The 24,849-nt window shown below is 31.2% G+C and overlaps 1 protein-coding gene across 1 annotated transcript in view; it reads left to right on the forward strand.

Moving 5' to 3' along the window:
* The window catches only part of LOC117173856, a 16,023-nt gene extending 3,065 nt beyond the window's left edge, over positions 1-12,958 (forward strand). The window contains exon 2 of the mRNA XM_033362503.1: positions 12,308-12,958. Coding sequence (XP_033218394.1) covers positions 12,494-12,958 — 465 coding nt within the window. The 5' untranslated portion in view covers positions 12,308-12,493. The remainder of the gene's footprint in view (positions 1-12,307) is intronic.
* The last annotated feature ends 11,891 nt before the right edge of the window (positions 12,959-24,849 follow it).

The raw sequence follows: 24,849 nt of genomic DNA on the forward strand, positions 1-24,849 counted from the left end.
AAAAGAGTATTTCCACCCAAAACTTATAATTTTAATTTTTAACAATATATTTGCGTTTACAACAGAACGACTTTACAACCAAAACATATTTATAGTTCATAATTCAACCGAAAAATGTAATTTTTAATCAAAAAGTATAAATTTTCCATAAAACAATCTACAAAGAAAGACGACCTTTCAACAAAACACATGATTTCTTAACCAAAAATGGTATTGATTGATTGTCAGTTTCAAAAATGTATTTTCAACGAAAGAGATGAACCTTCAAATAAAAAAAAAAATAGACTATTATAATATAACATAATTATAATATTATCATTATTAATATACGTATATATTTATATATATAATAGTATTAATATTTATATAATTTATATTTTATACATAAAATAACATAACCTCAAAATATACGCGTATCAAGAGGCGCGCGATCTATTCAAATCATGAGAATCGTCAGCATCGAAATCTGGAAATATTAAAATCCCAATCTCCTGAATTTATTTCAAAGCAGTTAGCTGTCAGCAGTTAGATATATAAATAGAATCGACGAAGTGCTCCGACCGGCAATCGTGCATCTTCGAGTTTTCAAATTCAGAAGAGGAGAAATGGGTTGCGCGCGCAACTCAGTCATAAGGACAACCGCAGAATTTCACTGGGAGTGGGTGCTAATCTGAAAAATTGCACCCGTTAACAGCGAAATCGCGGTAAAATTTCAGCCACAACCACGTCTCATGACCGTGAGATAGGTGGTTACAGTCTGTAGCGGAATCAATACGACGATCCGGCAAAAGTTTCGTGCACCCTGACAACACGGAGCGATACAAGAACTTCCGCCTTCTGCATTTTTCCTGCAAGTGTTTTAGCATATTGTTTTTACAATCGTTGCAAATCCCTTATAAGGTCTCTATACCTCTCTTTCTTTTCATTCTCCTTGGCTATGATGTTTTTGTCAGCTGGTTCCGAAAATTCGATAACGACCATGGTTCGCATCTTGAAGTCAAGAAGAACCATGTCTGGCCTCGTGTGTGCAACTGAAACAATTGTCGAGAATATCAAGTTCCAGTATATGCGGCATTTCCCATTCTCGACAATTGACTCGATTTCCCTAGGAGCGTTTAGAGGAGTGATAATAAGATTAATTCCGTAAGAGTGACAGAAATGGTAATAAATCACTCTTAGTGCCGCATTGTGCCTTCGGATGTAGGTCGTTCCCGCATGAATTGGACAACTAGATAGTATGTGAGCTAAATGCTAGGGGTGTGCATGACACGCCCTGCAGCTATCATCGGGAATGGCTTGGCTCAAAATGTGGCGACGGTATGTTAAGGTGGAAATGACACTGTCTTGGCATGCCAAAATGAAACCCTCCGTACCAGACTTCAATTCGGGCATTTCAACACAACATTGACTGACCCTCCACATTTCTGTAGAAGATACCGTGCATGCTCTTATCAAGGAGCTGTTCACGAAAGTTTTTCTCTTGTGCTTTCTTAATCCGGGCTTTCAGGAGTGAGTACTCGAGATAGAAAAGATTTGATGTATTTTGCTCACCCCTAATACTGAAGTCAAGTCCGAGTGTTTCAGCAGCCTCCTCCGCTGCTTTGTACAGAAACGCTCCTTTGCCCACTTCTTCGTGATTCCTGACCATTTTAAGAAGAGTGTCTCTTCCATTTGCGACTCTATGTGCTGCACCCAGAATAATCCTGTTGTGAAGACAGTCAAGACTCAATATTCGGCGACCACCTTGACGGCCTGCGATGTACAGTTGCGGAACAGAAGACTTAAGATGCATGCTTTTGTTCATGTGCATAACCTTTCTTGTCCCGATATCAAGGGATCTGAGCTCGTTCTTCGTCCATGGAACTACTCCAAATCAATAGAGTACTACCGGGACGGCAAGCATGTTCGTTGCAGATACTTTGTTCCTCGCCGACAGTTCGGAAGACCAAATTTGCCAGATGAGACGTTTGCATCTGCTTTGGAGAGTATCCTTTATAGATGTCACATCCTGAATGCGGCTCTGTGGCACGCCCAGGTATGTATAAGTCTCTCCAGCGCAAAGGTGTTGTATGGCGGTTCTATCAACGAGCTCAGGATCTTCAGGGATGCCATTAAGTTTTCCTCGCTTCAAATAAACCTTGGCGCATTTGTCTAACCTAAATTCCATTCCAATTTCCTTAGCATATCGTTCGACAATCCTTAGAGCTAGATGCAGTTGCTCTTTGTTTTTAGCATAGATCTTAAGATCGTCCATGTAAACTACATGAGTGACCTCGTACTTTCGATCTGTAGGTTTGCCGCACAAGTACCCATCGGAATGGCGAAGTGCTAGAGATAGTGGCAATATTGTAAGGCAAAAGAGGAGTGGGATCATGGTGTCGCCTTGAAAGACACCTCTCTGAAAGGTGACCTTGTTAGTTGTCACACAATTTTTTCCAGATAAGATAGTAAATCTGGTGTTCCAAAGCGGCATCAATCTCTCTGTGCACCTAACGATTTGCGGATGAACCCTTAAGCTTTCCAAAAGACAGATGATAAGTCCATGGGAGATCGAATCGAAAGCTTTCCGATAATCAATCCAGGCCATCGATAGGTCACGCTGGTAGAATACTGCAGGTTTGCAGGCACATCTATCGATCAGCAGGTTCTCCCGATATCCCGCTACGCCTTTCTTTGAGCCTCGTTGTTCATACATTTCTTGCCATACAGGTTCAATTGCCCGAACAATCCTATCATTTAGGATAGCTGTGAATATCTTATACAGTGTGTTCAGACAAGTGATTGGGCTGTAATTCTTCGGGTCCGCTAAGTTGCCTATTTTCGGCAGGAGTATTGTGCCCCCTTCCACCAACCACTCCGGAATCGGCTCTTCCGACTTTCAATATGAGGTGAAAATACGGGCCAAATGCTGATGGGTTGAAGGAATCTTCTTCCACCAGAATGTTTTGTTACAATCTGGTTCCGGTGCGGAATAGTTCTTCATCCCTCCTAATACTTTTTTCACCTCCTCGGTAGTGATGGGTGGATATTCTTGATCAGGTGTTATGAGGGCATCACACAGCTCCTGTAAGCTATTTATATATTCTGAGTCTTCGTCCAGTCTATGCTGCACTTCGTAGACTTCTCTCCAAAATACTTCGACCTCCTCTGGTTTGGGCGGGTGGTCGACAGTAACTGGAGGGTCTTGGAAGAGTCGAGATGGGTCAGAGAGAAACTGTTGATTTTCCCTGACCCACCTCTCCCTCCACTCTAGACTTCTCTTAGCGTCAGGTAGTATCCGTATTCTCTCAGCAATATGCTGTCTGATGGTCAGCAGCTTTGACTTGTTGAGTGTGTGATGACGAGTCCGGAGTTCGCGCGCGAACTTTCGGACCTTGGCCGTAAAATTCCTGCCAGATGTGATGTACTCAATCACACACTGAATGTGGGATGCGTACTAACTTGCCCATCCTATCTGTATGGCAAGTTGATGCATACGTCTTTTGGTCTTATGATCAACCGTTGGTTTTCGTTTACAGTTCGTATCGGCCAAAGCTCTCGCTGCATTATACACACAATAATTGATAGCCCAGAGGTCAGATTTTTCGGAAAAATATCCACGAAGCTCGTCATCCATTTCAGGCAGATCTTTAGGCTTGAGAGAAACCTTGGTGTTGATGTTTCTCTGGGTCATAAAGCATCGCTCTTCCTCTATTGGATGCCTGCCCGCGGTTGGTCTTAGTGTCGCCTCTCTTTCTCTGTTGCCGGCTTATTCTAGCTGTGGTAGAGTAGGCGTTCCGCTTGCATAGCCCCTTTTACGGAGTAGTTCAGCATGGTTTCGCAGACGTTGCTGCGAAAATTGCGATAGCTCCGGGTGTTTCTTGCACTACATAGCATGCAGCCGTGCCATGTAATCCCGTTCAGGGGCCACAATCGCGTTGTAGCACTCTAGCAAGTCGTGATATAGTCGCTCCTTCCACCTAAAAGTCCCGAGATTTCGCCGATCCATCGCATTGAATCCATTTTCATTGGCTCCCCCAGCTCTAGAGTGGTCGGCATTGCTGGCTGACCCATTGTCGGGAGCCCTGCGCGTTCTGTTGTTTTGAACCGCACTTACTACAACTACGTTTGGTGTTATCTTTGTTGTTCCCACGAGAAGCTAGGGAAAGGGGTTCGTCCATCCTTGTAGAGCCCCGCATGCAAGGATAAGGCTGCGTACTCTGAGAGGTCGCCGGTATCCCAGAGTCAAGGTTCGAGAAACCTTACCCAGGTGCCATTCAGCTTTCGGCACGGTTTTCACACCTCCGCTTGGGGGTTAATTCTTTCGGGACCACCCCTGGACAATTTTCCGCGACTGCCTATTTATTTTTGTACCCATATTCAGCAGAAACCCTTGGTACAGGGTCCCTCTATCCGCAACCCGAGGACGCATTCGGTGGCCTTGCCATAGGCCCTTCGGTTTGATTCTAGAGGAATCAAAACCGAACCGAATATATATATATATATATTTATTTATTCGGTATCCAAGATATATGTATATACATTGCATTTTGCAGGTTAGATTGCTTTAAGCTGACGATTCCTATACGTATTTAAAATTGCACCCTTAAAAAATATTGACATTGTACAAGAGCAGAAAAACGTATTTATTTCACATACAGAAATATATTTTCTTTGATTGCACATTACAGGAAATTTCTGTAAAATCGACTTTTCTGTAAAAACTTGACAATTTCTGAAATACTCAATTCAGGGCTGGATATTTTATCTCTCATTTTTACATTATGTTAGAAAAATGAAACTCATTATCATAACTGTCAATTTTAATTATAAAAACCTAGTTTATTTCATTAAAATTTAACAGTATTTAAAATTCCCGCTCGATTTTAAGATTTTCCACAGAAGGAAAAACCAAGGTGTGAACGGTCTCGGGCAGCTGCCTGCCTGCACCGGGCAGGCAGGCAGAGGTGTGACTGTTCTTTCTAGCTACTTTGTTGGTTTATGGCAAAAATTTATTGGTTCAGAACCTAGATACGAACTAGATCTGTCCAATTAATTCATCAGTTTATTCAAATTTGACCTCCGTGAAAAGACACCCTTATTATAATCTAATATTGTAGACTATATGAACTTTTTATGGACAAATTTGAGATGCATTAGAGATCCTCTAGGTAGAGTTGTGACACAACTTCCTACTTTTTCTGTTGGCTATAATGAGACCAGAATCAGAAGTGGTGAAAAACGCACGCGATTTTCAAACCAAGTTTTACAATAATTCATTTACAATTTTAAACAATAAAATGAGGAAGAAGATAACATGAAATATAAATATATCAAAACTGCATGAAATATATGAAAAAAGGAATATTTAGAAAAAAACAAAATAATAATCTATTCCATTTTATGCCTAAAAGTGACTTTTTTTTAGCTGAAAATTCAGGTATTTTGATGTAAATTCGTATTTTGTATGAGATAATTAATCTTCTTGGTGGAAAGTTGATCTTTTCGGCATATAATTTATTTCTTTAGTGGAAAATTTAAATATTTTATTGAAAATTTGTTTTTTGGGTTAAATATTAATTTTTTTAATTGAAAATTTGATTTGTTCCATTTTTAGTTCAAAACTTATCTTTTGAGCTAAAGATTCATGTATTTTGTTAAAATTACTGTTTTTTGGTAGAAAATAAATCTTGGTAAAAATATTTTGTTGGAAACTCGTTCTTTGTGTCATTGAAAATTAATTCTTGGATATAAACTTAATTATTTATCATTTGGTTACAAAGTGATATTTTCAAGTTGAAAATCCAACTATTTGGTTAAAAATTCATGTATTTTGTCAAAAGTTAATTTTTTCGTAGAACATGAATATTCGTGTTTGCAAATTAATTTTCTTGTGTGAATAGTTAATCATTTTTGTTAAGACTTAATTTATTTCGTTTAAAATTTGTCTTGTTTGTTTGAAAATATTTTTTTAACTATTAACTATTTTATGTTTAATTTAAAATTGACATTTTGAGATTTCACATATTTTTGTTTAATCCATATACATATTTAGTTAAAAATGTAGTGCAACAAAAATTAATATATTTATTTTTTGTTTGAAAATAACATTTTTTTCCTTGAATATTCAACTTTTCCGTTAAAAAAGCATGGTTTTTGTAGAAAATTAAGGTTCATGGTTGACAATTCATCTTTATGGTAGAAAATACGTATTTTTTTGGTGGAAAATTCCTTAACCGCACAGTGCGAAAAAATGACTTTTTTGGTTGAAAATAACGTACAGCCCACAAATATTCACCGATTTGGACAAAAAAATGTGAAAAAAGCTAATAAGATTTCTAAGAAAGTTATTGAGCCTGATTTTTGAAGTATGCGTTCAATTTTTTATAAATAAGCAAATATCACGAAAAAATGGCCATTTTTTCTATTTGTCCATCCCGCTGTTCGTCAATAACAAAAAAATGGTTAAAATCGCTTTAGTTGCATAAAGTTACATTATTTAAGGATATTCCAATATTAAATAATTTATTTTAAAAATGTTATAAACAAATTATTTGTTGAACACATTTTTTTTGCGATTTTCCATAAATATACGTTTTTCAAGTTATATTGCAAGAGATGTGAATGAAAACAATATTATATAAAAAAATTTCTCTTTTGATTATAATTGTTTATATTATAAACAAACTTAATGTACAAATGCAGTAATCAGGCATTTTTCGACAAAAATATTCGTTGTTTTCGATGTAAATTTTTTTAATCAGGAAATTTGTGATAATTTTAGCAAAATTTATAATTTGTTCATTGATCTTACAATTTTTCAAACAAATTCATTATTCGGTCGTTTGCCGTCAGAAAAATTCGGTTTTCTCAATGCCAATCTTTTCGGTTGGGACCTTCATTTCAATGTCAGCAACACTCATAATAAGTTGATAAGTTTTAACGTTTTTTTAAACAAATTTAATCGACAAATGCATTATTTATGTATTTGTCTACAAAAAAATTCGTTTTTCTACGTCAACTTTTTTAATTAGGAAATTCATGATAACTTCAGAAAAATTCATAATTTATGATCAATTTTGTGATTTTTTTAAAACAAACTTAATGAACAAATGCATTGGTTGGGGCATCTGTCGACGGAAAAATTCTGTTTTGTTTCAGTGTCAGACTTTTAATTTAGATCTTCCTAATAAATTTGGCAAAATTTATAATGGGTTGATAAATTTTATGGTTTAAAAACAAAATTCAATAAACAAATTCATTATTCGCGGGCATCTGTCGATGAAATTTTTTTTTAATATCCTAATTAAAAAAGTTGCCATAAAAAAACGAACTTTTCTGTAGACAAATTCCTAATTAATGCATTTGTTGATTAAATTTATTTAAAGAAATTATAAAATGCATCAACTTATTATGAATGTTGCTGAAATTCTAATAAAGTTCCCAACTGAAAAGACTGGCGTTAAAAAACCACAATTTTTCTGTCGACAAATGCCCGAATAATGTATTTCTTTATTAAATTTGGCTTTGAAAATTCATACGATTAATCAACAAATTATTAATTTTGCTGAAATTATCATAAAGTTCCTAATTTATAAAAATTTACATCGAAAAAACGAATTTTTCTGTCGAAGAATGATCTAATAACTGCATTTGTTCATTAAATTTATTTATAATATCAAGAATTATATTCATAAGAGAATTTTTTTAATATCATATAATTTTCATTCAAATTTCTTGCAATATAATTAAAAAAACATATAATTATGAAAAATAATAGAAAACATTTTTTCAACAAATAATTTAATTGTAAGAAATGTTGTTTAATGTATATATGTTGGAACATCTTTAGTTAATATTACTGTATGAAACTTAGGCGATTTCAACACTTATCCTGTTATTGACGAGCACCGGCAACGAAAAATAGATAAAATGTCAATTTTTTCGTCATATTTGTTTATTTATAAAAAATTGAAAACCTAATTTAAATATCAGGCTAGACAACTCTCTTAGAAATCTTGACAGTTTTTATTTTGAAATTTTTGTTGTTAAAATCGCTCTGTATTTGTGGGCTGTACGTTATTTTTAACAAAAATGTCATTTTTTCCCCACTGTGGGCCGTAAATGTGAAAATGAGATCATATGAACTCCCATCTAATACAACGCTGCTGAAGGTTGGTTGAACTTCTCAGCATAAAACACTAACCAGGTATTACTCTCGGTTGAAACTAATTGACCCTCTCCGCTCACAAATCCTCATTAATCGACGTTTTGTGGGTCACTGAGGTAGGGATTTAATTTAGAAGTTAACAAAAGGTAAGGCTGATGTGTATACCGTATGTGCTACGTTTAAATCGTAAAAATAAAATTGTAAATGAGCAAATTCAGTTTTTGAAAAACCGGCAGAAGTTGCAATAAAATGTTTAATAATCATTTTTTTTAAAGAGACAATGAAACTACGTCTGTTTTAAGATCAATACATGTTAGTATTTGTAATAATATACATTTATGAAAATTATATACAAGTTGAGATACAAATTCGAGTGCGAAGCACGAGATACGTGATGAGGATGTTTTCGTCAAAGCCGAAGGAGCTTTAACAAAAAAGAAGTCACGAACACCAAATTACTGTTATCGATGCTTTGGCCTTTCATTGTAAACGGTTTTTGTACAAATTTGGAGGGTAATACAAACACCGAGCGCAGAGCGCGAGGTAAATACATTATCGAGCGCGAGATAAATATATTATCGAGCGCGAAGCGCGAGAACCAACAGTACGCGCCCAAACTTGTGTAAGAATTTGAACTATTTGATTAAAAATTCAGTTTTTGGGGTAGAAATTTATAATTTTCATTGAAAATGTGTCATTTTGGGTAGAAAATTTATCTTTCTGGTTAAAAATTCATATATTTTCTTAAAGTAACGTCTTGTTTGTTATAAAATGTATCTTTTTTGTTAGAAGTTCCGCCATTTGGTTAAAATTTCATTTTTTGTAGAAAAAATTCATAATTTTCGTTTAAATTCTTCTTTTTGGTTAGAAATTTAACTTTTTATTAAAAGTACAATATTTTAGTTTGAAATTCTTTTTGTTTGGCGAATAATTCATCATTTCTGTTGAAAATTTATTTCTGTAACTAAAAGTTTATTTATTTTGTTGAAAATTCGTCGTTTTGATGGAAAAATAATCTTCTTGGCTGGAAATTCATCCGCATGGTTAGAAATTCAACTATTTGGTTAAAAATTCATTTTGTGGAGGAAAGATTCGTAATTTTGGTTGAAAATTCATCTGTTTTGGTTGAAAATTTATATATATTGTTGAACGTTCGACTTTTTTTGCTAGATGTTTAATCTCATTTATTTTGATTTAACTTTTTTGTTAGAAGTTGAACTATTTGGTTAAAAATTCATATATTTTCTTCAAGTTACGTCTTTTTTGTTCAAAAATGTATCTTTTCTGTTAGAAGTTCAACCATTTGGTAAAAATTTCATTTTTTTGTTGAAAAATTTCATTATTTTCGTTTGAATTCATCTTTTTGGTCGAAAATTCATCATTTTAGTTGATAAATCATGTATTAGGTTGAAAATTCATCTTTTTGATGGAAGATTCATAAGTTTGGTAGACATTTTTTTTTTAATTTATATTTTTTAGTTTTAATAAATAAATATATCATCTTTGGTTTTAAATATGAAATTTACCTTTTCAGATAAAAAATCGACTTTAATGGTAAAAAAAAATTTTTTTCGTTGAAAATTAATTTTCTTAACTGAAAATTCAACAATTTCATTTTTGGTTGAACATTTGTCTGCTATAGTTTAAAATTCAGGTATTTTCTTGAAAAGAAAAGTTTTGTTCTGGGCATTTTTTCTTGTTTCTAAACACCACTATAAACACGGTTTATCGGTGTACTGTCATCTAAAACCGAGTTACCTTTCCTGTCTCTTCAATAGTCGTATATCAGTCATATATCACTCAATGGACGCTTTAGATTTTAGAACGTGAATGCGTATCAAACTTTTGCGCCTATTATGAGGTCTCTCGGTTCACGACTAATCGCGATGCGCAGTGACAAGTCTATGTGACTTGTGTGAGTTTGTCTCTTAACTCTACCTAGATGATCTTTAAGATGTATATAATAGCAAACACACGTAGATCAAGCTTTTAATTAAAGTTACCCTATAAGTTAGTTTCTTATTCTTGATTTGTGTCATCTCTTTTATATTATCTATGATTGAAACACGTTTTTCAGCAAAATGTAGAATAATTTATAATTTTATTAAAATCTGTAATCATATAATTAATTAATGAGTGGTCACATAATGATTGTATGATTAGAGACTTAAGATCAGAAATAATAATTCATATATCGCCAAAGATTTTTTTTTCATGAACAGAAATAAAAATAATAAAATAATAAAAAATAATATAATAATATCTATTTTTTTATCCTATAAAACTGTAAAGACCGCATTTTTACCTCTTAAAATAAAAAAATCAAGTTTAAATAAATAAAGTATAACAAAAGGGTTTTTCGAAAAATGATTTGGCCCTCCGGACTTTTTTCATGTATTTTTTTCTCATGTATTTTTTAACTTGGTCAAAGAAATTTCTTTAAATCGAAAGTCATTTTTTTGAATAGAAAAAATTTTCTTGAATCAATTTTATTTGATCAATTTTATTTATTTTATTTATTTAATTTATTCACCCACTAGATAAAACTGGTCAATTATTTCTTTCACAAAATATTTTAGGAATTATTAATCAACACTGGATTTCGATTGAAGTACGGGTTTGAGCATTGCTTGCTTTGGCAATTCTCGGAAGGCCTAAATCCGGATTACTTCAATCGAAATTCCAGCTTTGTCCAAGTTGCAGAAAAAAATTCAATAGGAAAATCGTTCAAACATTATCCCAATAGACAGAGAGTTGTGGAAATTTCAAATTACCTCATTAACGTAATGAGAATTGTGAGCTTACAAAAAGTTGAACCTCAAATATTTCAATCAAATTTACGATTATATTCTCAAACTCGCCAAAATGTCAAATATTTTTTCGGTCTATTAGTATTTTCGATTTAGGAATAGGCGAGAAAGTAGATTAGTTTACATACGCGGAGATTATCTCCACAATGGACCCAACATCGAGGGTCTCGAGCTGCCTTTAATTCAGTGAGAGGTAGTGTCGTCGGCGATGCCCAACTCGCATTATGTTCTGTTTCGGTTACTCCCACCATTTCATCCAGCGCGTTACCCATCGCTTGCTTGTTCTCGCCTGGGATTATTGGTGATGACCAAAGAAGCGCGAGCTACTTGGAATCCTTCTCCTTCCAGTGGGATCCTTACCCCTCACACCTGTCTCGGCGCGCTTAGTCGCCGGGATTGCCGAAGCGCAGTGTCTATTGTCACTAATGACCCTAAATCACCTCCGATTACCGTTCCAACTTATTCACTAAAAATTTTAAAATAACTGATGCAAACTATTTGGAAGTCATTTTTTGGGAATCTATGGGCTTTCACGAGTCCAGGGGTATGTCATTTCTCATTGACAGACAAAAATTAAATATCAACATTCCCTCATTCAATCGTGAAAATATGTAGATTCGGAGAATTTCTATTTTCAGTCAGAAATGTGGATTTAACATTATGAATAACGTAGACATAAATAAATACCTTCAAATCTAAAGAAATCTTTGAAAAGATCAAGTTTTCTAGAATTTTGTATTGTTTAATACTATCTGCATATCGACAATAGCCTTATCCAAATTTCTGTCTGAAAATAGAAATACACGGAATCTACATATTTTTACGATTGAATGAGGGAATGTTGATATTAAATTTTTGTCTGCTAATGAGAAATGGCATACCCCTGGACTCGTGAAAGCCCATAGATTCCCAAAAAATGACTTCCAAATAGTTTGCATCAGTTATTTCTAAATTATCAGTGAATAAGTTGGAACGGTAATCGGAGGTGATGTAGGGTCATTAGTGACAATAGACCCTGCGCTCTAGCAATCCCGGCGACTGAGCGCGCCAAGACAGGTGTGAGGGGTAAGGGTCCCGCTGGAAGGGGAAGGATCACAGGTAGCTCGCGCTCCTTTGGTCATCCCTCAGGTATGCTCGGCTCTAATCCGACGCGAGATATACAGGGTAAAAGCAAGTAAGGGGTAGCAATGGTGGGGGTACACTTAAGCAGGTATCAACTATCAATGCGAGTTGGGCGATGACCAGTGTCGTTGCATACTGGAAGAGAAAGTGTATGCAGGTAGCTATGGAGGAAACGATGATCACCTCTTCTAAGAATCTAAGAGAACTGTTATCATGCTGTTACTAGGTTTCTGCAGTCTCGTCCTACACACTTGTCAGCTTACTCGAAATGATCATCTCTGACTTTATTGCATGGCTTATTGATCATTCAGTACGGTCAGTTGCAAGGGATTTGGCAGTTGGCTTCAGTTCTTCGTAAACTCTAGAAATAAACGGTTCGAGACATAATTGAAGAAGTGCACTGTTGTCAATAATGGTGAAAACGCGCCAAGATACGGAAATTAATTTCGTAGGGGACACTAGTGAACATTTCTGCAGTCGAAAGTTACCTTCCAGAAAAGAGGTGCTACGAGTATTTTTTCACCATAAGAAGCTATTGAAACAAACTATACGTTACAGTTCTACGCGTACTGCTGAAAAGGTTATTGCATTTTGGAACGAAGCAGGCATTCCAGTTGGGAATAAAAGAGATATCATAAAGAAAATAGAGCGTTTGAATGAAAAGTGGTTAAAATTGAATATGAATTCCAGGCCGAAAGCTAAATCTAAAGCTCAATTCTTCAAAGAACTAGCATTTAAAGACGATCTCGAGGACCTGTTCGACATTGCGCATGTAAGGGCTTCAACATCGAATTTCGAAAATAGTGAAGGGGTCGAAGAAGAAATCGAGGGTAGGTTCTGTTGCATTGTATATTTTTCAAAGATACAGTGCAGTTGATGATTATGAGACCGAATGTTTTATGATGATTGCTTTTCTTACAATGTTAAATGTATGATATTTTTTTTTCTTCCCTTGAATAGATTGAAAACCCTCAACATTTATCTATACAATGAGCCACTTTTTATCTAATTTTTAAATAGCGTGGGATAATATTGATTTAATGGTAACAAACATAATTGTTTAAAAAGTTCATTATCATTGTTAATAATATTCTCTTGGATTAATGATAGAAAATTGCAGTTTTTCAAAAAATTTCCACTCTTTGTCCAATTTTAAATTAGAGCGAGATAAATAATTGTTTAAAGTTAACAAAAATAATTCTTTAAGTAATTTATGATTATTGTTGATAATATGCTCTTTGCTTAATGTTAGAAAATTCCGATTTTTTCTGAAATTGTTAACTCTTCGCATATTTTTCATTTGGAGTTATTTAATCATTGATTAAATGTAACAAAACTAATAATTAAAACAAATTATTATTGTTTATAAATATCGTCTCTTAGATAAGTGCTAGAAAGTTTCAGTTGTTTTTCTGAAATGTTTAACTTTGCTTTGCTTTTTTAGTTATGAACAAATAATAAATAAACATCATAGAAAATAATATTTTAAACAATCCTTTTCTTCTTTGTGAATATATTTTTCTGAAATGTGAACTTTGCTTTGACTTTTTAGTTATGAACAAATAATAAATAAAGATCATAGAAAATAATATTTTAAACAATCTTTTTCCTTTTTGTGAATATATTTTTCTGAAATAATAGTCAGTCTACCTTGTCTCGTGAGATTTTATAATCAATTAATTATTTGATTTAGACTTTTTTAATCTCTTTGTAAGTTTATTATCATCGATAATAAAGTATTTTCTGTAAGGTAGGAGCTAGGAGGAGAAGGGTCGAACTGATAGTAAAATATGTGCAAATTCCATATTTTTCTTTTACGCTTTTGTAATAAACTTTATGTTGTAATTCTATACAAAACTTTTACAAATCATTTTACACATTCAGAAAAGAAAAAAAATAATTCACATGAAAAATATTTTACAATTTAAAATAATAGAGGATAGTACCCAAATATAAGATACCAACTGTGTTTGGCGTGATTGTCGGAATTATTCGTACTGAATTGAAAAGTAATATAGGTCATTTTAAAGGAAACTTAGTTTGTCATAAGAAGCTCAAATAAAACTTTTTATAAAAAAATATTTTTATGCTGAAAATACAAAAAATGTAAAAAAGTGCTTTTTCAAAACTCGTCAAACTATTCTCATAATATGAGATACTCCAGGAAATAGCTATTAAAATTCAAAATAAAGTATTACTTTTAAAGAAAAACTTTATTGTATGTTTTCGAAGTATAAATTTACTGATATTTAGATATATTTAGTTTTTGCAGTAGTCACAAACACTTTTGTAACACGGTGCAACTATGCACTTACTATGCCTGACCCGTACAATGAAAAACTTTAACATTATCGATATTTTCCTACTTAGTTATTCAATCTCCATCACTCTAGATAAACTTTACTGTTAAATACGTATTTAATGAATAATAAATAAGGTTTAAAGAATTCCCTTCCAAGAACTCGACCACCATCGATTTTACAAAAAGTTCGCCTATAATCTTTAGAAGCCTAATGAAAAATGGACTATAGCACGAAATTACTCTTTCTTCAAGGGCTGCAAGTTAGTGATAGAACCAACAGAGTAGATCTCTTAGTTTAGCTGATACCCCGCTTTCTCATATTACGAGAATATCTCATATTCGAATACTCTCCTCTATTCTTGTTGAGGTTTATTTATTCTTTGTTCATAACCAAAAAGTCAAAGCAAAACTAAAAACTTCAGAAAAAAATTAATTTGAAAGCATTACTCTGAGAGAAGATAGTTACAGTTAATCAAAAATTATTAATTCAAAAATTTCAGAGAAAATCGCAACTATATATCATTAATAAAGAAGAAGATAATTACAAACAATAATAATTTGTGTATAAAAGAATCTTCGGAATGGAAAGGTTAGTAGAGTCAAAAAGGAAGAAAAAACCTTATTTTGTTGAAAATACGGCAACGTTTCAAACGCAATGTGGTCTCTTTTCAAACCTGAGAACATTAGTTGAGAAGACGAGTAAAGGAAGACTAGAATAATAATTTGCTTAAATAATTCTTGTTGCTGAAATTAATTAACAATTGGCTCACTCCAAGTGGAAAGTAGACAAATAGTTGAACATCTCAGAAAAAATCGTGATTTTCTAGAATTATTGAAATTAATTATTATTAAAAATAATAATAAATTGTTTAAACAATTAATTTTTTTGACTATAATTAACTATTTACCTCACTCTAATTGAAAAATGGACAAAAAGTACAATATTTTTGAAACTAATTTAATTTTCTAAAATTATTCTATGATAATATTATTAAAAATAATCATATTTAGCAGAAGAAGAAATAGTTTCAACAATATATTTGTTGAAATTAATTATTAAATCATTGTCATTGAAAATTTGGGCGAAAAATGGAAAATCTGTGAAAAACTGCGAATTTCTAACTATTTTAAAAGAAAATTGCTAAAAACAATCATAAATTGCTTAAATCATTTATGTAAACATTTCATTATCAGTATAAAGTAGTATTTTATTTACTATAGAAACAATTTGCATTAAAACCCGCACAAAAAAATGAACTTTGAAACATTATTTTTTATTAAAAAAACTACGAGAAAAATCTTTATTTCTAAAACAGAAAATAAATTTTAAATGATTCTTTATGAATAAAGGAAACAATATTCTGTTCATAACGTTCCAAACAATGTTTAATTCAGTCAGTTAAAATATCTAAATAAGTAATTCTATTTAATGGATAAAAATGATTTCTGAATCTTTCTAAACAATATTGCTAAATCAGAACATTTTAATTGTGAATGTATTTCAATATTGCTAAATAATTTTAACTTTTATTTCAAGGTAATTTTTTCGAAATGTTTAAAAGAGGCTGAAAAACTTTGATTTCTCCAAAAAACAAATTTTAACTTTCAGAAATGTTTAAAAAAGATTTTCAAACATTTCAAAAAAATCTTAACAAAATGTAGATTTTCGAAAGGTTTTTAAAATAATTTTTTTTAAATTGTTAACAATTATCTTATAATAAAATTTGTTAGCTTTGATTCCGTGGAACATTTAACATGATTTTTTCTTTTCAAAAATAATTTAAAGAAAATATTTCAAGACATTAAACCGATCTTCTAAAATTTCGCAAAAAAATGTAGAAGATGGAAAAGTAACAATTTTACTTTTGCTAAATTTCAAAAATGTAGAAAAAGTTTGAGTAAATGTAAGAGATATTTAGAAATATAAAGAATGTAAATTTTTAATATTTAAATCAGTAAATCTTGAAGCTGTTTAACAATTTTTAAAGGTTACAAGAGAATAACAAATTTTTCTTAAGATTTGTGTGAAAGTTAGGAGTAAATCTAATAATTTTATTCATTATTTAATAGTTTTTAGAAGATTTAAAAAATATTAATAATTTGAACAGATTAAAAAAAATCTAAACAAAAGGTGACCCTTTTTAAGCATTCCAAATGAAAATTTTAAGGTTTTTAACATGATAAGAAGTTTCAAGATTAAAAAATAAATTTTAAGAGGGAATTTAACAAGATCTTAAAACATCAAATAATATTTCCAAAATGGTCAATAAAGAATCTCGAAGTTTTTCATACCATTTTGGGGATAATTCGACTAAATTCTAAAGACTTTTAGGAATTTTTCATGTTTTTAATAGATTAAAAATATTTAAAAACTTTGAAATATTCCCGAAAATTCATGAAATATTTTTTTTAATTTGCCAAGCGTTGAAAAGTCCTAAATATCTTCTAAACTAATTAAAATTTTTCCTCGAATTTTGAAAAATCTTGTAAAATAAAAAAAATTCTTTAAAAGTGTCTAAAATTGTTTTTGACATATCTAAAATCTTCCAAAATCTTTTTCGATTTTTTGAGGAAACTTATAATTAGGCAAATTATATTAATATAACCTCAAAGTGAATATATAAAGAAACTTTACAAATCAGTATTGACCATCTTCGATTTAAAATAAAAATATTTTTAGTTTAAAGATTAGCTTTTTTATTTTTTGTTGAGAGTTCATCATTTTTGTTGAAAACTATTTGGTTAAAGGTGAAATTTGATTTTGAAAGTTTTTTTTTTAAATATCCGGATATATCTAAAAATGGTAAAAATAGATTTGAATATATAATTTTTTGTTTTATATAAAAATTTAGTATAAGAAAACAAATAATCGCGCGTCTATGCTTTTTAGTTTAGTCTATTGTGAAAGAATTTTTTTAAATTGCAGTTTAAGATTAAAGCTGCTGTTCGGCTGACATTTTTCATTTTTACTCATTTTTTTAAACAAAATTTTCATGACAGAAAGAGTTGGCGAACTTGCCCTTTGTCAATTACAAAATTAATATTTATGGTCCACCCTAATGTACATCTAATTTTAAAAATTAAATTCAGATATTCGTTTCACAAAATCACATAAGCATTTTAAAAAATTATTTCATTGGAATAGAGGCATTGTAAATACAAACAAACTTTTATAGCAAATATTCATCCACATAGCACTAAAACAACAATATTTAATAATCAATGTGTGTTCGTTAATTGAGAAAAAATTACAATTCAATATGTAAGTAATGTAATATTATAAAAAATATTAATCAGCTAATAATTAATTTATCAGTTCAAAACATAAGAAGCAATGATTTTTACTTTATATATTTAAAAAATTGAAACTTTATTTTCTGGAAATTTGATTTATTAATAACCTTATAAAATTTAAACTAATTCTAGAAAACTTAAAATTTATTAGAAAAATATCAATGTATAAAATCCGCCACATAATTAAAACATATTTACCTATATATTTGAAAACTAAATATAGTCCTTATTTACAAACATCATAAATATTAATATATATTAGGGTGGTCTAAAATAACGTATTGTCGAATTTTGACCATTCCGTACCAGAAACTGAATCTTTATAGGGAAAACTCCCTGGTGTATTTTTTTGAGATTTTAAAAATAATAGCGTTCAAAATTTTCACTAATGTTAGCCAAGAAATGTCATTAGAGTTTATAAACTCTTCAACTATCAACGGGCAAGCTGACTGCATTTGCAAATTCGTTATTCTCGGGAATTGTTGGTTAATGGGCGGAGTACGAAACTGCTACAACCTTTGTATATTTTTCACCTGTTCTACGTCACCTCCACGCATTTCTTAGGAATTTCGATTTTATTGAGAATATTTTCCATATTTAAAATTCTGAGGAAATAAGTAATAAATTTATAATGATAATGGAATAAATTGTATTATTGATTATAGTTTATAATTTTGTATATTTCAATAGATATAATGAATTTTAATTATGTAAATCTAATGTAATTAAATAATTATTAATTTTTGTAACTAAATTAAATAATGTATTTTATGGTAATTCATAAAAAGTTTCGTAAAAATTAAACTGGATTTTAAATTAAGAATTATTACTGAAAACTTTGAAAAACTTTATGAGTTACAGTGGCATAAATCATTGAATTTAGTTACACAATTAATAATAAGTTAAATAAATTTTAAGTAAACTCAATTAATTACATATAGTGACATTTAAATACACAAAGTATTATCATTATTAAAAATTATTATTATTACTATATATATATATATTGTCATAGTTATATTTTTTATTACTATTATTACTAAATTGTTTATAAAACTTGATGAAAATAATGACCTTTAATAACCAAAATGAACTTAAATTTTTTTAATAATCCTTGACATATGATTAAACTTTTCACTATCATGATATTTTCTCATACTGCGAGATTTATAAATATGCGTTCCCCTAAAAGCCACAATTTTCAAGTTATTAGCGATTATTTTTTATGTGTCCCAAATTTTACGGTAAACAATATAATTATATTCGGTAGCATTTTCGATACCTGCGTCTTATTGTTTATAACTATTGTTGTTAACAAAAACGGTCGATTCAGAAAATCTATTTTTCTTAATATATTTATTAATATATGGCACAAAATAAAACTTTTCTCTCACGTCATATTTTCTCGTACGATGAGTCATTATTTATTCACGACCTTATAAACAATGTATTTTTTATAAATGTTCGCTCCCCTAAAAGCCACAATTTTCAAGTTATTAGTGATTACCTTTTTTATGTTCTTAATTCTACCGTAAACAATATAATTATCTTGGGTAGCATTTTCGATACTTGCGTCTTATTGTTTAAAACTATTGTTATTAACAAAAACGCTCGATTAAGAAAATCGATGTTATTAAATATTTTGATTAATCTATGGCAAAAAATTAAACTCTTCTTTTAAGTGATATTTTCTCGTACGATGAGCCATTATTTATTCACGGCCTTATAAACAAGTTCAATAACAATAGTTATAAACAATAATGCGCAGGTGTCAAAGATATTATCCAAGATAATTATATTGTTTACGGTGAAATTAAGGATAAAAAGAAAGGTAATCGCTAATAACATGAAAACTGTGGCTTTTAGGGGAACGCATATTTATAAAAAATACATTATTTATAAGGCCGTGAATAAATAATGGCTCATCGTACGAGAAAATATCACCCGAAAGAAAAGTTTTATTTTGTGCCATATATTAATAAAAAATATTAAGAAAAACCGATTTTCTGAATCGAGCGTTTTTGTTAATAACAATAATTATAAACAATAAGACGCAGGTATCGAAAATGCTACCCAAGATAATTATATTATTTACAGTAGAATTATGGATATAAAAAAGGTAATCGGAAATAACTTGAAAATTATGGCTTTTAGGGGTGCGCATATTTATAACAAATACATTGTTGACAAGGCCGTGAATAAATAAAGGCTCATCGTACGATAAAATATGACGAGAGTGAAAAGTTTCATCATGTATCAATGATTAATAAAAAAAAATTAAGTCAATTTTGGTTATTGAGTGTCATTATTTATATCAATTGTTATGAACAATTTAGCAAAAGAATTTATGAACAAAAAATTATGATATTAATGCTAGGTAAAAGTTGGCAACAATTTTGTGCAGTATTATGACACTGGTTGATCTGGATGATTGTTTATTATTAAATGAAGAGTCTAAACGATTTTCTCTTAAAAATAGCAACTTTTTAACAACAATTTAAGGAGAAAAGTTTTTATCCAATCGGTAGATTTCTTATTCCTCTCAAGAGATCTACCCTTGATATAGAAAGTATATAAGTTTTAAATATTTCTGAGAAATAGATTCTGAGGTAACACTGTGCAAATATGCCAATTTCGTTAAAAATTCATTTGTTTATAATGTTGTACATTGCAGAAGGTTCGTCGTACGAAAAAAGTGCAAGACGCAAAAAAGTTTTATTTTTTCTCAGACATGCTAAAAATGATTTTATAAATTTTTTTTGAATGAATATTGAAATTGTTTTTAATATTGTTTAAACAAAAATCGACCCGGATTTGTAAAACCTATCCAAGATATTCATAATCATGGGCCTTTTTTTACATTTTGAAAAAGAGTAATCTTGGGAACTTATCAGTTCATACAGAATATTAGTGGCTACCGGATTATATGTGTTATTAAAAAGTGCATGGTGTTTTGTGGATTCAAATAATTATTTCAAGAAAAAGCGAGTACCATTCAGCTAATAAACTTGAATCTTTACTTAAAAAGTAGAAAACCATTAAAGAGTCTTAACATATACGCGTGGAAACGCAAATAGCAAAAGTGTTGGTGTTTAAAGAAGGGCTTCCTGATTTGTTTGATATATCGCTTCAGACTGCTCTTGAAGAAATTAATGATGGTAAAGATAAAGAGTTTTTAGGCTTACAACAAAAGGACGTGAAGTTTATTTGCTAGACGTTATCGATATAGCTTCTGAAGCTGATCAAAATCAATGTGAGGAAAGTAAAAGTTGGTTTTCACATTTATTCAATGTGTTTTCGTTTACAGTACCCGCGGAAATATCTACATATGAGAAAAATGAATAAGAAATTGATGTATTTTCGTAAATAATCTTCGAAATTTGGGGAAAGATTCATTGGGGAACTTGATGTGCAGATTCTAAAACGGTTCATCCATTTTTTCCGTGAATAATTGCAAAAATATTACGAGTGATTGGAAAAAGATTCTCGAAGCACTCACGAGCATGTCCGACAAATCTGATAAAGGGGAAGTGGAGCTGGAATCTTAGGACCCAATTACCTATAATAAACCAAATCTGCGGAGATCTCTTCTTGTTTTAACTAATTATCTTATTGATATTGAACTTCAAAATTATTCTTTTTAAAATGATTAATTCTTGGTTCTATGGAGAACAAATTTTTGTAGTTTTTAACTGAAATATCCAATATTTATGGCCCAAAATAAGCTCCTTAAAATCATCATGTTAAGGCCATTCTTATAACTTGAAAATTAAATATCCCAAATTTCATTGTTTTATTACAATAATTGATATGTATAATTCAAACATTAAAAAGAATATAGGTTTTTTTATATTAAAGTCCATAATAAATTGATTGACAGTGCGCTCATTTAACTTATTATATTGATAATCTAAGAAAAAGTACACAAAAGTCTTTCCACTATGAAGATTCAGTTTCTGGTACGGAATAGTGAAGAAAGAGAAAAAACAAGAGAGACAAAATTGTTCCGAGAGTCTTGATTTAATGTCACGCTTAGCCCCAAAATTGACATTAAATCCAGGTTGACTGTACTTAGTCTCACACCTCCAAGAGCACCGATCACAAGGACAATGACTTTAACTGAATATTTTTGGTAAAGTCGTTCCAGTTGCCTTTTAAAGTCTTGATACACGCATATACGAGGCTTAGATATTAAATAACCGGACTGGTTTTCATGCCGCTTACCGGTAGCTGCGACAACAAGGAGTATGGCCCGATATTGATCCGTGTTCCTTCCCCTCCAATCCCTCCAATTTTCAAGGTTCTGTGATCCTTAGTACGACTGTCACCTTTGATCGAAACAGGCCGTGTACCTGTACTTCTTTGAAATTATGTCGAGTTTGAAAGTGGAACAACGCCTCAACGTGAAATTCCTTGTGAAACTTGGCAAAACGGTCACAGAAACTTACTATTTGTTAAGGATTGCTTATGGTGATGACTCTGTATCGCGTACGCAAGTGTTCGAGTGGTTTAAAGAATTTAAGGAGGAGAGGGAAGTAATTGAAGAAAATCCCCATCCTGTTCGTCCTCGCACATCGAAAACAAACGGTAATGTTAAAACAATCTGAGCAATCAGTCGAATAAATTTGCCGGCTGTACGGCCACATTCTCATCGCGTGCAGTTCGGAAGTTTGAGCACGCCTGGGGCGCGTGTCTGTTAGATCTCGCGCTTGTACTGATGGGCACTGCCCGGTAAAAAGCAGTGATTCTTTAATTTTTCACAAAAAAGGTTTGCGAAGACAAACATTTTAATTTTATAATAAATTAGATCCTTTGTTTACATATTCTGTAGTTTTCTTCGCGTAAAACATGTATATTATGTAATTATAATAACAAAATGCCTTTAGTTTGGAGAGCAGCAGACCACAAAACTCTGGAAACTCGAAACTGTGAGATTTTGGGTGGGTAATGACAATGGCTATTAGGGAAATCTATGTAAACTACAGAATGAATAAGATAAAAACTAATATCTGTGCTGAAGAAAATACAGAAGAAAAAATTCTGTAAATATTCAAATGTTTTAATTTTTACATTCGTATCTCAATAAGAAGGTATTATCTTAATGTGAAAACTTTCTTTCACGGACTTCTTTAAATTTCCACGTTTCGAGTACCCCTAAATTCAAAAAACCGGTTTCTCTACGGTGTTTATCTGTCTGTCGTTGTCCTTACCGTCACTGTCGCCTGTGTACTCGATAACATTTGCAAGGATAGTCTGAATGAATTGTGTTTTGGCACGCAAATTTAGGGACAAATTTAGGATAGTTGTTTTGCATAAAAATTCAAACAGTTTCAAATTCAAAGATTTAAAAATTCTATGTGCGGCTATTCGTAGTGCTTGAACACTAAAAATTTGGCCTTTCGCCTTTTTTTGATAAAAAAAAAAATGATCGGAGTTGTAGCATTTTGAAAATAAAAAAACTAACAATAATAATTAAAATTTTGCGCCAAGCAACGCACTATATTTATAAAAAAGTGAACAGAAGGAACAACTTTTCAAATTTTCTTGAAAATACGAGCTTTTAAATTTTGATAGCACAATAAATAATGAAAATTTTTCATTTTACGGTAAGCTATGCAAGATACAAAAAAATATAAATGAACCAAAATTGTACACCCAAAAAAGATCTACAAATTTGTTCTAAATTACTTTCTTTGAAGACGCGTAGTTTTTGTCACATTTGTAAAAAATAACATTAAACTTTCTTTTTTAAGTAAAAATGTTGGACAAAAGTCACCAGCTATGAAAGAAAAAGTTCAAAATTGTTTACCTGAAAAAGGCCTGCAATATTGTCGCCTATAATTTTTTGATGGGACACGTAGTTTTTGATAATTTTACATCATACGGGATACAAGTTTGTATAATTCAGATACAATGATTATCAATGAAGATTGAAGAGTTTTCGTAAAAGTAAAAAATATTGGTTTATATCACTTATTTATATCACTTATTTATACAGAAAAACATTAATTTTAGTCGTTGACATAAATTTCCCTAGCAGTAATTTGAATTATTGAGTTTGAATTGATCCAAACCTAATGCATTTCTTGTATTATACATGCTTTACGTGTTGAGAATTACAAAAAAAAAAGCAAACCGAAGGTCTAATTTATTATGTAAATAAAATCTTTGATTATAAAACCCATTTCTCTGTAATTAATTTGAGAATTACCGCTTTTTACCGCGATTACTGATACTTACCAGTAAATTTGTGGTGTTACTAGGTATTATCGGTCGCTTCCATTCACTACGCATTCTTTCTTTGTATTTTCTCTCCATTTGTACATAGATCTTTCAAACTGAAAGGTCGAGCTCTCTCTCCCCCCCTCTCTCTCTCCCTCTCGAATTTTTTATTTTTCAATGGAATTCAAAAAGTTATGATAATCTTGTAGCGCTTTCAAAAAGCTATTTTTTCTTCTCTTGGCTTTTGTTATCGTTGCCAGATTTCTACCTTACCGGCACTTTTTAAATTTCCTAACTTATTTTCAGACAAAGTGCCAGATTGAGTTGAAAGTTTGGGATAATAAGTAAGAATCACTAAGAAAAGTGGTTCTGTCCAAAATTTTTATGATTATGAAATAAAAAATTTGTAAGTATTTGTTTTGCTTTTTAATAATTATCAAAATTTAGGTCAATACCCACCTTTCTCAGTGCTTATTTATTATCTCAAACTTTCCACTCGATGTGGCGCTCCGTGTGAAAATAAATTAGGAAATAAAAAGTGTATGTAAGGTAGGAATCTGGCCACGTGACCCACCTGTCACAAGCCCTTAAGGTCTTAAAAAATTGTGCTAAAACTCAATTCAATCTCATCATTTTTTCGAAATTTATCGTGCACATACAGACTGCAGACAGACAGAAGCCTTCTTAAAAATAGTTTTTTTTTTATGACTCAGATTGTCTCGAAACGTGGAGATTTGATAAAAACCCAAACGGAGAGAAATTTCAAGAGAATAATTCACGGAAGCGCGTGATTTTAGAGCTACAATTTTTACGTGATTTAAATTCTCTGACTTTGTGATCTAAAAGCATAGAATTGTGGGTCCGGATGCAATAAGGGCACATAAAATTTTTTCGTGCGAAAACGAAGTTCCCTGGAGGCTTTAGAAAAAATTTTCGAATTTTAATTTTCA

This window comes from Belonocnema kinseyi, chromosome 5 (genome assembly GCF_010883055.1).
Source record: "Belonocnema kinseyi isolate 2016_QV_RU_SX_M_011 chromosome 5, B_treatae_v1, whole genome shotgun sequence".
Lineage (NCBI taxonomy): Eukaryota > Metazoa > Arthropoda > Insecta > Hymenoptera > Cynipidae > Belonocnema > Belonocnema kinseyi.